Source organism: Polypterus senegalus, chromosome 8, assembly GCF_016835505.1.
Source record: "Polypterus senegalus isolate Bchr_013 chromosome 8, ASM1683550v1, whole genome shotgun sequence".
NCBI lineage: Eukaryota > Metazoa > Chordata > Cladistia > Polypteriformes > Polypteridae > Polypterus > Polypterus senegalus.
Window position 1 is genome coordinate 55,845,013 of NC_053161.1, and position 15,441 is coordinate 55,860,453.

At 37.0% G+C, this 15,441-nt stretch overlaps 1 protein-coding gene across 1 annotated transcript in view; it reads right to left on the reverse strand.

Annotated features, from left to right (window-relative positions):
• Positions 1–15,441, reverse strand: part of LOC120533951 (copine-8) — a 780,386-nt gene that overhangs the window by 573,227 nt on the left and 191,718 nt on the right. The window contains exon 2 of the mRNA XM_039761099.1: positions 9,628–9,668. Coding sequence (XP_039617033.1) covers positions 9,628–9,668 — 41 coding nt within the window. The remainder of the gene's footprint in view (positions 1–9,627; positions 9,669–15,441) is intronic.

Below are 15,441 nucleotides of genomic sequence, written 5' to 3' on the forward strand. Positions count from 1 at the left end.
GCACTCTTAATAGTCGGCGACTTTAACTTTCATGTCGACAATCAGTGTGACCAAAAGGTAAAGGAATTCATGAACCTCCTGGACTCTTTTGATTTGAGGCAGCTCGTAAATCAGCCTACACATAAAGCAGGTCATACGTTAGACTTAGTGATTACTAAAGGACTTAAAGTTGATATAAAGCAGGTCACTGATATCGGTCTATCAGACCATTTCCTTCTACTATTTAATATAGAAATAAAGATAGAAAACGCTCATGAGAAGCATTTTGTTAAAAACGCTTCTTTGACTCATCAGCAGCTTTAAAGCTTACAACTATTCTAAGCAATCAGTCCGTTTATAATGCCAGCTATAATAGCGAGGATAATGTAAATAGTAAAGTGGAAAACTTTAATTCTAAAGTAAGAACTGCTGTTGACATAGTTGCACCTGAAAAGACAGTTAAAAAATCCTCTAGTACTGTTATTCCATGGAAGACCCAAAGAGTGTCTGATTTAAAAAGAACATGTCGTAGAGCTGAGCGTAAATGGAGGAAAACTAAACTAACTATCCACTATGAAATATTAAAAGTTAAAATAACAGAATACAATAACACTGTCCGTCTTGAGAGGCTGCTATTTCTCTAATATTATAAATAACAATGCTAGTAATCCCAGAGTCTTATTTTCAACAATTGACCGTCTGTTAAACCCAGGTAACACAAAGGAATGCCCCAGAATACTTCCAGTGAAACCTGTGAGAACATTGCTGTATTTTTCACTCAAAAAATTAATGATATTAGAGATAACATAGTATATCTCCCCAACACTGCAGAACCTCCAAAGCCCGGTACTCCGTTATAAACAAATTAAATGCTTTCACCAGGATAGATTTACCTGAATTACATAGTATAATCTCTCAACTGAAATCCTCCACCTGCGTCCTTGACCCAATACCAACCAGGTTTTTCAAAGAAATATCAGGCGTCTAATTGACAATATTCTGGACATAGTAAATTGTCATTAGATACGGGGTCTTTCCAGACTGTCTTAAGACTGCTGTAGTTAAACCCCTTCTTAAGAAACATAATCTTGACCCCTCTGCCTTTGAAAATTTTAGACCCATTTCTAACCTGCCCTTCTTAAGTAAAATTTTAGAGAAGGCAGTCATTATGCAGTTAAATGACCACCTAAATAAACATGCTATTCTTGATACTTTTCAGTCAGGCTTCAGAACAAATCACAGTACAGAAACTGCACTTGTTAAAGTAGTAAATGACTTGGGTAAATGCAGACAGAGGCCATTTATCTGTTCTCATCCTCTTAGATCTGAGTGCTGCATTTGACACCATTGATCATAATATTCTTAGAAATCGCCTTAGTCAATGGGTGGGCCTCTCTGGCAGTGTCTTAAATTGGTTTGAATCCTACCTGGCAGGGAGAAAATTCTTTGTGAGTTGTGGTAATCAAATCTCAAAGACACATGATATCCGATATGGTGTTCCACAAGGCTCTATCCTGGGTCCGCTGTTATTCTCAATCTACATGCTTCCGTTAGGTCAGATTATCTCAGGTTACAACGTGAGCTACCACAGCTATGCTGATGACACACAGCTGTACTTATCTATAGCACCTGATGACTCCGACTCTTTCGATACACTAACACAATGTCTTACTGGTATTTCTGAATGGATGAATAGTAATTTTCTCAAACTAAATAAAGAGAAAACTGAAATTTTGGTAATTGGCAATAATGGATTCAGCAGGTTATCAGAAATAAACTTAATGCACTAGGATTAAAAGTTAAGACGGAAGTAAAAAATTTAGGGGTAACCGTTGACTGTAATCTGAATTTTAAATCGCATATTCATCAGACCACTAGGACAGCATTTTTCACTTAAGAAACATAGCTAAAGTTAGACCTCTTATATCATTGAAAGATGCTGAGAAATTAATTCACGCTTTTGTTTTCAGTAGACTAGATTACTGTAACGCACTCCTCTCAGGACTACCCAAAAAGACATAAATCATTTGCAACGAGTGCAGAATGCAGCTGCTAGAATCCTAACTGGGAAAAGAAAATCCGAACACATTTCTCCAGTTTTGATGTCACTACACTGGTTGCCTGTGTCATTCAGGATTGACTTTAAAATACTGCTTATGGTTTATAAAGCCTTAAATAATCTCGCTCCATCTTATATATCGGAATGCCTGACACGTTATATTCCAAATCGTAACCTTAGATCTTCAAATGAGTGTCTCCTTATAATTCCAAAAGCTAAACTTAAAAGAAGTGGTGAGGCGGCCTTCTGCTGTTATGCACCTAAAATCTGGAATAGCCTGCCAATAGGAATTCGCCAGGCAAATACAGTAGAGCACTTTAAAACACTGCTGAAAACACATTACTTTAACATGGCCTTTTTATAACTTCACTTTAACTTAATACTGATACTCTGTATGTTCAATTCTTCATAATAACTATTCATGGTGGCTCTAAAATCCGTACTGACCCCTACTCTCTCTTCTGTTTCTTTTCCGGTTTCTTTGTGGTGGCGGCCTGCGCCACCACCACCTACTCAAAGCATCATGATGCACCAACATTGATGGACTGAAAGCCAGAAGTCTACGTGACCATCATCATCAGGTCCTTCCATGAAAATATGATGATTTATGTTAGGTAGAATGCCCAGAGGGGACTGGGCGGTCTCTTGGTCTGGAACCCCTACAGATTTTATTTTTTTCTCCAGCCTTTGGAGTTTTTTGTTTTTCTGTCCACCCTGGCCATCGGACCTTACTCTTATTCTATGTTAATTAATGTTGACTTATGTTTATCTTTTATTGTGTCTTCTATTTCTCTATTCATTTTGTAAAGCACTTTGAGCTACATTTTTTTTTGTATGAATATGTGCTATATAAATAAATGTTGATTGATTGATTGATTGATAGTAACAATGTAATAGCTGTGCAGTTTTCTTATTTTCACAGGATCAGTAAGTAGATGCATCTCAGTATACCATGGTATAACTGTTCAGTTTATTGGCTATGATGGCCATAAACCCACCTTTCATTTGCATTGACTGTAGGATTTTACTTTATGTGCTATGCAATGAAAGATGCAGTGGAAAGTTCCTGTTGTAGTGGTAGAGGGAACACTTCTTTTAAAAAAATGAGACAACACTATATATCACTGGTCACATTTAGAAGATCTGTTCAATATCAAATACATAAGAGCAAACAGATTTATTAAGTAGTGTAAATAGCATCCCAAAATCAGTGGCATTAACTGGATACCATTCCTCAAATTTACAAAAACCCACGTAAGTAAGTTGATTTTTAAACTTGCGGTTTGTTTAAAATACAGAACAAATGATTTAAAAATAAAAACATAGGTAATTACATTGAAAAATACCACAGTAGATTTTTGATTATTGTTACAAACATTTATCTAACTGTTCAAAAGGATATGCTAGTATAACAGGCAGCATTCTTTTTAAAAAGATGTCCCCCTTCAGTGCATCATGACAGTTGCATTTAGCACATGCATCATTTTTTAAACATGCACAGTGTGCATTGTTTTGTGATGTTTAGCAGTAATTTTCTGTATAGGAATAAGGGCACTTGCAAAATGTTTGGTTTCAAAAAGCTGGACACTGAATATTGTAATGATGAGTCCATAGCAAAATGACAAGAATCCTATGATGAGAATTCGTCACACAAAGCAAAAGAATCTCCTTTGACATTACACTTATGACACATTCATGCTGTATTCATCTAAGCACACATTTCCACTGAGCAATTGACAACACAGAAGTAGTTCTATTTATTGCCTGATAACACTCATGTAAATCTGCCTACATGTTTTTGTTTTTTTTCTTTTCCTTTTTAACACTCGTGTAATTTTAGGATGTGCAGTACAACCACAAGAATTTTACTGTAGCTTGTTAATCAATGTTCTACTTGGCTATACAGAAATAACATACTGTATTTAACTGTGCATTGGGTTTTTAAAGTTTTCTTCTTTATTCTGGTTCTGTACTGATTGTACATGCCTAATGTTGACATGATTTAAAATATTTTTTCTGCTAATGCACTTTATTTGTGCAAAACTGTTTTTCTTTACTGGAGTCTTCGTTGTCTCCAATTATACTCTATAGTGATAACTATAGATTGTTTGCTGATATTCCTACCATTCATTCATTGTCATTATGTCATTTTTTTTGTATATTTCAGTATTGAAAATATCTCGCTCACTTCGGTGATGTGCACTGTTAGTGTTATAGGCCAAGATGAGTGTAGTCAATACGTTTTTAATACCAAAATAAATAACATAGCAGCTTCACTGATATTAAATTGTAATTACTATAGTCACTGTGCGGTAATAAAAATATGTTGACTTAATCTCATAACTATAAATCTCATTCCATGGAGGGTGAGAATGAGGCACTTTTGCAGTTGATGAAGGACTGCTGTGCGGTTTATTTACATTTATATGGATTTTGGATTAAACATGAAATTCTTTCATAAGTTGAAATCCAGAAGAAATATGCAAACAAGCAGATGACACTGGATCCTTTGGTCATATTGGTTCTATGTTTGGAATTTTATCTTTTAATAAGTTGATTTGGTTTAAGTTTATTTGAAGAAAATTGCTTTAATTCAGCATAATCTCAACATTTCCTATTTAAAATGCATATTTCATACATTAAAATATATTTTTTTATTTATTTGAAGACAATAACACTCAATACAATCTAGTTGAACTTATACAACAAATGACTTCATAGTCAAACTAGAAAAAAAGCTTGCTAAGTTTAAAAAAAAAATTCTGAACAGATCTGTACATAGGTCTACAGTTGTGGTTGAAAGTTTGTGAACCCTTTAAAATTTTCTATATTTCTACATAAATATGACCTAAAACATCATCAGATTTTCACTCAAGTCCTAAAAGTAGATAAAGAGAAACCAGTTAAACAAATGAGACAAAAATATTATACTTGGTCATTTATTTATTAAGGAAAATGATCGAATATTACATATTTGGGAGTGGCAAAAGTATGTGAACTTTTGCTTTCAATATCTGGTGTGACCCCCTTTGCAGCAATAGCTGCAACTAAACGTTTCCGGTAATTTTTGATCATTCCTGCACACTGGCTTGGAGGAATTTTAGCCCATTCCTCCGTACAGAACAGCTTCAACTCTGGGATGTTGGTGGGTTTCCTCACATTAACTGCTCGCGTCATGTCCTTCCACAAAATTTCGACTGGATTAAGGTCAGGACTTTGACTTGGTCATTCCAAAAGTTTAACTTTATTCTTCTTTAACCATTTTTTGGTAGAGCGACTTGTGTGCTTAAGGTCGTTGTCTTGCTGCATGGCCCACCTTCTCTTGAGATTCAGTTCATGGACAGATGTCCTGACATTTTCCTTTACAATTCTCTGATATAATTCAGAATTCATTGTTCCATCAATGAAGGTAAGCCGTCTTGGGCCAGATGCAGCGAAACAGGCCCAAACCATGATACTACCACCACGTTTCACAGATGGGATAAGGTTCTTATGCTGGAATGCAGTGTTTTCCTTTCTCCAAACAGAACGCTTTTCATTTAAACCAAAAAGTTCTATTTTTGTCTTTGATCTGTCCACAAAACATTCTTCCAATAGCCTTCTGGTTTGTCCACGTGATCTTTAGCAAACTGTAGACGAGCAGCAATGTTTTTTTTTGGATAGCAGTGGCTTTCACCTTGCAACCCTGCCATGCACATCATTGTTGTGCAGTGTTCTCCTGATGGTGGACTCATGAACATGAACATTAGCCAATGTGAGAGAGGCCTTCAGTTGCTTAGAAGTTACCCTGGGGTCCTTTGTGACCTCGCTGACTATTACACGCCTTGCTCTTGAAGTGATCTTTGTTGGTCGACCACTCCTGGGGAGGGTAACAATGGTCTTGAATTTCCTTCATTTGTACACAATCTGTCTGACTGTTGATTGGTGGAGTCCAAACTCTTTAGAGATGGTTTTGTAATCTTTTCCAGCCTGATGAACATCAACAACTCTTTTTCTGAGGTCCTCAGAAATCTCCTTTGTTCATGCCATGATACACTTCCACAAACATGTGTTGTGAAGAGCAGACTTTGATAGATCCCTGTTCTTTAAATAACACAGGGTGCCCACTCTCACCGGATTGTCATCCCATTGATTGAAAACACCTGACTCGAATTACACCTTCAAACTAACTGCTAATCCTAGAGGTTCACATACTTTTGCTACTCACAAATATGTAATATTCAATCATTTTCCTCAAAAAATAAATGACCAAGTATAATATTTTTGTCTCATTTGTTTAACTGGATTCTCTTTATCTACTTTTAGAACTTGAGTGAAAATCTGATGATGTTTTAGTTCAGATTTATGCAGAAATATAGAAAATTCTAAAGGGTTCACAAACTTTCAAGCACAACTGTATGTGCTAACAGTGTAGTATTGGTGGCTATTTCCATCAATCTGTCCATTCTCCATCTGGGAGTACATCAAACAATGGGTTAGGAGTGACGCCAAGGTTGTCTGAAAGTCATTCAAAGATTTTTCTCCAAAATGATATTAATTTGGTGCACTTCCAAAACATGTTCACAGGTTGGATCCTACTCCTGGATACATTTTGGACAATTACAAACAAGATACATGTGATAATTGAATTTTTTTAAGTTAATCAGTTGATTTTTAAACAGAAAAATTGATAGTTGCCACTTTGCAAGTAAGGTATTTCACTGAGTTCATGTATAGTACATGAAGACAATTTTTCTAAACAAAATCTAAAAAAAAAAGAACATAGCATATTGAATTCGTATTTTAATTTTCATTGTGAAATTCTAGCAATAAAACTACATGGTCTGCTTTCATAACATTAAATCTCATTTCAGTGGAGGGTAGTACAATTTGCTATCTAATTGCCATGTACTGTATATTATTTTTATACTTTCCAATACGCAGAAAGGAAATCTGACTAATTTATACAATTTGTTTTCAAAAGTAACTATATTTGAGTATTTTTTTTCCAAATATACTTTTTTACCTTTGCTTGTGTAGTTTCTATATCAGATTCTTTTACTTTAACTTAAGTAATTTTTTGTCTATGTAGTAATACTTCTACTTGAGTAGATTTTTCGTTAATACTTTTTCCACCTTTGCTGATCTCTACACAGTTCTCTCTCAATTGTCTAATTGGACACATGTAAACCTTTTCACAGGGACTAATAATGTCAGCACATACCAAAGTTCCATTTATCACTTTCCCTTCCTACACTAATTTATGACCGAATGTCTATTCATTAAGAAACATGGCCAAAGCAATATTTAAAATGAACAAAAAGTATAATTTTTACAGTAGATTGTATGTCCAATATCAGTCACGCTTCTCTAACCAGCTGAAAAAAATCAGCAAACATTCTGATATCATGTCTTCAGATAAGAATTTTCCAAACACAGAGGAATTATATCTAAAGACTACCCCTAACGAAATAAGCAGTAATTAAACAAACCAAATGACAGACAGGGAGACTGCACGACAAGACAGCATGTGTAACAGTACAGGGTCCCACTGAGGCATCCTCTCACAACCAAAAGTGACTTCAGAGGTAACAAAAATGTTGCACAAATTTTGTAATATGTACAAGGAACTAATAGATTGTGGAAGAGTAAAAGCAAACAGAAGCAGAACCATCAGTATCTGTCAAGTGGTGTAGATCGGCAACATGTCTGTCTGCCAAGTGTCAGCATGTACTGCCTTCTGTAACTCATATCTCCCTTTTTCTTTCTCACATGCCCCTAGCCATGTCTAGACTTCAGCTACACGACTGCTTAGAATAAAATGACAAAATGGCCCTATTGCTACCAGTCAACTAGATGCAAAATATGGGGGGTCGGGGATTGGGGGTTCTTCCCAGTTTAACCCTGTGAACCTCCTGACAGTGTATCTTTTAATCAGGAGAATTTGAGAGAAAGACTGCAAAAACTTTAATAGGACACAAATAAATTGGGGACCCACACAGGCATCAGTGCTTGCCTGCATTGGGCTTTACCTTGGTGTAGATGAAAATTGTAAATCTTTCTATAGATGAGCATCATACCAAAGCACTTCCAAGTACTGATACAAGTACTGATACATAGTACTACTGTTACACGTATATTTTACACTTGAAGCTTAAGTTTAAATGACTTACTGTACTAAGGGTCATGTAATAAGTCAGAGACTAGGTTTGAACCAGCTAACTTGGCTTTTAAAGTCTAGTGACTAAGACTACACTATGCTTCCAGCCATTTAACTACCTACTGCTGCCAACCCCACAAGGTCTCTGTCTTTTCTGTAAAGAGAGCAAGACCTGATAGACTGCCCAAAATCTACCATCCTGTGACAACATTTCATGATTCCAGTAAGGCTGCATTTTTTTCTGTCTCTCCCCACCACAGTGCTGCCCCAACTGTTTTCTGCCTGGACAGCAAATATATTTATGGTACCTTTGGTCACTTTGAGGCACCTTTAATGTGTGTTTAGATCTTTACTGGTTCTCCTCTCCTAGGGGTACACGGAGTAATATCTCACATCACCACCATTTCCTCCGCTCTTTGTTAGCCATGAGGTCCATCATAAAAAACAAACACATGGTAAGTGACTTAAAGGTAATTTATTTTGAAAAACATTTCAACCAAGCCATTATAACAAATGTACAGAACAACTGATGTTGGAATAATTTTTATAAAAGGACCTTGAGATAAAATGCACTAAAGTCTGATTTTTACAAGAAGTGAAAATTGTGGACTGTAGAAAACCTGAAGTAACTATAGGATGTAAAAATAGAAACTTGCCATCTGTATGCTAGAATCTAAGCTGGCAGGGAAATTACATATGAAGCTTCAATGCCATGTGACCATGCGTGGTAACAAAAGCAATCCTTAAGATTACACAGCAGAAAAAGAAAAGAAGGCAGTATAACTTTGAAGTAATGCATGCTGTCAGTCACAAAGAGAGGCCAGCTGACTTCACATACTGCTTATGTATGCCTGACAGAAATTCAAATCTGAATACATACAGAGGAAAGATTTTGAAGACTATAAAGTGAAAAGAACAAAAAGCATATAAGATTCCCTTTCTGTAAACATTTTTATTTGAGTTGTTGATTCTTCTTATTACAAACTAACTGATTAAAAAAGATCATGGTGCTGCAGCCAAGAGTTTGACCAGTAGTGGGTGTAGTAGCATCTGCTCAATAAAGCCCTGCGCCAAATATTCTTGATTTAACAGCTTCAACAACTACACTTACAATAAGAGTAAATGATTAACTTTAAATAAATAAGAAGCAGTGACAAATAAGGTTTACACAAATATGTACACAGAATACAAAATATCCCTTCAAACCCTGAGATTGTGGGTTCAAAGCCCACTACTGACACTATGTGACCATGTGTAAGTCACTTGGCCTGCCTGTGCTTCAATTGCAAAAACCAAAAGAAATGTAAATGTAAAGAATTGTGTCATAAATGCTGTAAGTCACCTTGGATGAAGGCATCAGCCAAATAAGTAAATGTAAAAATAATGTAACTGTTACTGGACTGTGATGAAAATCGCAAACCTGAGTTAAGATTACACAGAATTCACTTACTTGGATCGGATTTTGAGAATGTATCCATGTCCAAAAGATTTCTGCAAAACATAAATAAATATTGAGAATTAATAATAACACTGTATAACATATGATTATTTCTCAGATCTTCAAAACACTACCCTTTAACAGTGTATAAAACTATACAAACATCTGAAGATGTGTGTCTGCTTTCCAGATTCTGTCACTTACTCATTGTTTTCTAATGTATTTAATCATTTGAAACACTTCTAATATGATTTTGTTTTCTGCTCCTGACAGATGCATTACCATGACATAATATGTAATGCTTTTTGTCAGCATGATAAATACATTCTGCACCCCTAAAATGTTCTACCAGTGTGAAAGTACTAAAATTAAAATGAGAACTGAGATGTTTAATTATACGGAAAGGTTCTTTTCCACACAATCACTTAAGAATGCAGAAGTATAATTATTCCATTATGCACAACATCAATTAAGCGAAGCATGAAATTAACAAATAAAGGTTTGAATTGCAAACACTAAGTGGCTGCTCACTTGTCACATCTCTGTGCACTTTTCCATAACACCTTCTGTTCTGCCAGTAGTCCAGTAACACTCATTGTCAGTGCTGTCTTCTAATGTAAAAATAATAAGCCATATGAGGGTATACGTAGATCATTATTCTTAACATGTGAAAAAACTGAACTGCAACATACTGTAAAACTAAGGTAAAGTCTTGGAGTTCTTTAAAATATCATGTGTCTTAGTGTATACTATTACAATAAATAAAATTAAAGGTGTTAATTATTTGAAGGTGAGCTTCAAGATACTATGCAAAGTTTGCGGTTTTAAAGCAGCTGGTTTAAAATTCATTTTCACATGGAAGTACTGAATCTAGTTTGTGTGCATACTCCTGGGGCCTCATGTATAAACGGTGCGTATGCACAAAAAATGTTGCGTAAAAACGTTTCCACGTTCAAATTGCGATGTATAAAACCTAAACTTGGCGTAAAGCCACGCACATTTCCACAGTAGCTCATCCCTGTCATACGCAAGTTCTCTACTCAGTTTTGCAGACTGGCGGCACCCAACGTCAAAGCAGTGCTACTGCTCATGTGTGGTTATCCTTTCTTTTTTAGATCCACATCCCTGACTTCCCTTTATAAATACACTGAAACTAACCGCATACTGTTTACTAGCAAAATACCCGCGCTTCGCAGCGGAGAAGTAATGTGTTAAAAAAGTTATGAAAAAGAAAAAGAAACATTTTAAAAATAACGTAACATGATTGTCAATGTAATTGTTTTGTGACTGTTATGAGTGTTGCTGTCATCAAGGATTTGATTATCATTATTTATTTCAATCAGGTTCATATTTAGAGGATGTGTTGTGTTCAAGTTATATTCCATGTTTGTCAACCATTGTAAAGATAACAGATTTCATTCATCGAAGTGTTCACTATCCAAATCGGTACTTGTGAATCTAAGATGTTTAACAGGCATTCCTAATATTAAGTTGTGGATCTCCCTGTGAATATTTAGCAGCAGCGTGTCTATGAACTTAATTTAAACTTAAGCTTTACACCTTGCATCAATAAACAGCTTGTCTTCCTCTTTATCTGAGACATCACACACTGCGGTTTACCTTTCTCAGTCCTGCAAACTTTAGCGAAGTGGTTCAATTTACCACATTTTTACACTGTCTTCCTTTAGCTGGACATTGACTTTTTCCAGTGTGCTTTGTTTCCGTAATGCCTGCACTTATGAATATGCTTGTATGCGTCACATGCTTCATATTCTTTTGCTGCCTTCTCAATTGTGTAATGCATTTTTTGCTCAGTGCTCTTTGGAGCTCTTGCTTTTTGTGTGCGTACTGCGTTCACAGCCAGTTCACGTGAGCCGCTCGGAGTACATGCATCCAAGGTTCTCAGCTGTGGTTGTGCTATCTCGTGCGATGTTCATGGCTTTACTTAATGTTAGCTCAGACCCGGCACTTAAAAGTTTCTCTCGCACTTTCGTTGAGTTTGTGCCAAACACTAGTCTATCCCTGACCATCTCATCTTCGTTTGCATAAGCACAGTCCTTCACCAGCAATTTTAACTCCGGTACAAAGTGATCAAAAATCTCGTTTATACCCTGAGTCTTCTCATTAAACTTGTATCTCGCGAATATCTCGTGCGATCTTGCGATGTCCACGGCTTTATTTAATGTTAGCTCAGACCCGGCACTTAACATTAGAATTACCAGAGCCTACGAAAAAACTCATAAATCCGTCCCACCTTAAATCGCTTCTTAAAATCGTTCACAGCTCTCCACCAGCGTCTTTTGTCATCTAGATGTGCTGATAAAATCAGGCTGCACGCAGCCGGCTATTCCATCCCCCCACCGACTTAGGACGTGCACAAACTTCTCCCAGCTCATGCCTTGATTGATTTTCTGGGAGTGAAGTGGAGTTTTAGAGTGGAAATAATAGATCATTGTTTGGAACACACGCATTTCATGTCTGTTCCGTTTCTACAGTAATCTGTGTAAACACATTGTTAAAACAGAAACGTTTTTTATATTCTAGTAGTAGATGACAAAATGTAGGCATAAACTATATAATGTATGAAGCCTGAAGTCCAAATATCAAAGAAATACTTTCACAGAAGGTACAAATCTAACACAACAATTGCACTTTTATTCAAAAATATAACTGGAGAAACAAAAAGACGCCTTAACATGCGACATTGACACCGGTTTATTATGACTACCTCTGTGGTGCAATAGAATCAGCTGCCGACTGGAAATCAAAAGGTCGCGAGTTCGATCCTGCACTACTCCGTTTTGAGAAGTAAACTGCTCTTAGTCTTACTATTTTAGAATAAAAACATACATTTGATTTCAGTCTGTAACAGCCGGTGTAATTTATGATACTTGTAAAGGTTAGCTTTGTTTTTTTTTTGTTTTAGTCAGTTTTATTATCTCAGCCACGTTCACGAGCCCAAACACACCCCACCCCGTATCTGATACTTCTGTTTTCACATAGACGCGCTGTAACAGAGGTAAACTCAGCTCCCTTCTACATCGGAGCAAGAATGCACATACCATTGCTTGCATACTAAAGTGTCAGCAGGCACTTTTCGTGGCATTACACACATTTTTGAGCATGCCCTCTGCACACTACTTGTGACTTTAGGCTTTAGAAAGTAAGTAAATAAATAAAGGTAAATCGTGTTATAAAATGATTTCTTCAAAATGTCACATATATTTGTCTCTTTCTTTTTTAAAATGTGCGTTGATCACCGCCAGCATGTTGTAGCATACGGCATCTGGCCACCTGTATGTTCTTGCATGCACTGAATAAGAGACAAATATACAGTCTGACTGAGAGAATCAGACTGAAAAAAGCAAACATTTAGAAATGCCATACTTTTACAGCTGATCGGACGCTGTTCGTTTTAAAATAATATTGCATTTCTCTCAATGCTGTGGTTTCTGGTACACACCTAAAAGAAAGAGACAATATATGTGAAAACATCATCGCACAAATGCCAGATGCTGGCAATCACTGCGCCACCGTGTTCCCATGTTTAATAACATGCTTTAACTCTTATCATCATGAAAATGATATCACATATACATCTCAGTATTTTAATTATTCAGATAGCTTTAATATCATGAATGTAATGGATTCTGTGCCCTGTCGGAGGAAGAGGAAGCCCTGAAGCACGTAGTGATTCACACACATACAGCACATAGAAGATCAAATTCAAAACAAAGCATTTAACGTGCTACTTTAGTTACAATGGGATTGAGAAACAAGCAAATTAAATGATTAAATTAAATACATTTTAAGATTAAGTTTATGATGTTCTACTTTAATGACACAATAAACTACGCGATTAAAGTGGAAATTTAGAGATTAAAGTTGACATTTCATGCTTTTTCCCCACTATGTGCCTTTTATTTTCACTGTACCCTGTGGAGGATGGCTGGCCGTTTATCCCGGCCAATACCCCCAAGCAGCCAGGTGGAGCCCACTTGCAGCATGGAGGTCCCCAGAAGACCAGCAGGGCATCATGGACAATGTGGTTTTTATGCACAGCTCTGCTGGATGCCATGGGGGCCACAAGAGGGAGCTGCAGGGAGGACTGAGGACTTCTTTGTGCCCTATGACCCGGAAGTTCGTCACAGGAAGAGCGACACGCTTCCGGGTTGAAGAGAAGAGCTTTACCTGACCCGGAAGTGATTGAGAATCACATGGACTGGGGATTGAGAACACTTCCAGGTCAGGGAATATAAAAGGAGTGTGGGAGCTCCCAGACGGCGAGCTGAGCTGGGTGTAAGGGTGGCAACGCGTCTGGGAGCTGGAGGATTGGTTTATAGTGATTATTGTGTGTATTTATGAGTATTGTGGAGGAGAGGGTGTTCTGTACACTGTGGCAAATTAATAAAGTCAACTTGAGGACTTTTACCTGGTGTCTGGAGTCGTGGACAGGGGTTCAGGGGAGAGTCGGTTAGACTGTTCTGACCATCACAGATATCCAAGTAGTGGTTCAGCTGAACTAAACCATTTCTGGACAAGGCCTCACTCCATGCAGTGTTTCCAGAAAAAGCCCAAGGAGAACTATACCATTTACATATTAATCATGATAAGCTGCTAGTTTCATTTGTCCATTCATTTTCCAAACCCAGGAAGCCAAAGCCCACCCCGGAAACATTGGCTACAACACAATCAGTTTTGTATGGGGCACAAATTCCCAGTAGGGTACACTAATGAACATTTTCATCCTTATTACAACTACTGGAATAATTTAGCCATGGCATGACCATTCCTGATATAACCATTAATTTAAAGATGCACCTCTATTAGATCTCAGGTACAGTCCATGTGAACATGGTATGAATGTGCAAACTTCACATGGTGAAACACTGGGCTGAGAATTAACCTAGATTCTTGGAGCTATTAAACAAAGTCACCAACCCATGCCCGCCCACTCCCATATGCACTTTGCCTCATTTGTTTTGCTCCCTCCCACACCCTAATGGTTTTGTCCCGCTTCCACCCACAGAAACAATTTGTTTTCATTATGGAAAAAAGTCAAGTATGCTTGAAAAGCCTGTTTAACATGATTATGTACAAGGAGGTGGCTGGAGCTTTCCCCTATTTGGCCCAGTTGTCCTTTTCACTTTTTTGCCACGATTCTGCTTCATCAGTATATAACACAGATTTACGATGGGACATAAATAATATTTTCTGAACACAAGTCCACATGTCTTTTTCACAGAAAGTAACAGAAAAGAACAGTGTAAGAATTATGTCTTCTTAAAGATTTGTTAAGTAGGCAACCGCTTACTATTAAATATAGAAATAAAGTATGGTCCATGCAAGTTACAAACAGCTATCCAGTGAACTACACTGCACTCTTAGATTTAGTGTTGATTTAGTACAGTTGTATTAAGGCACAATTAATCCTCCTTTTCTTCTATATATCTATGAACATTGTGACAGCTTAAGGGCTCCCTCGCTCCCTTGAACCCTCAGACCACTAGTCAGACACCAGGTAAAAGTCCAATAATTATTATTTATTATAATAATAATGTGCACGAAGCACCCTCCACTCGCCAATACTCAATAAACAATACAATCACAATCCTCCACTCCCAGACGCTTAGCCACCCTGCCTCCCAACTCAGCTCGTCCGTCTGGGATTTCCCAGAGTCCTTTATAATTTTTGACCCAGAAGTGTTTGTCCCTCAGTCCATGTGACTTTCTTTCACTTCAAGGTTAGGTAAAAACTCCTTTTCTTTATCCCTGAAGCACGTCATTTCTTCTGTCCATGTGACTGGGACGTACTTCCAGGGTGTA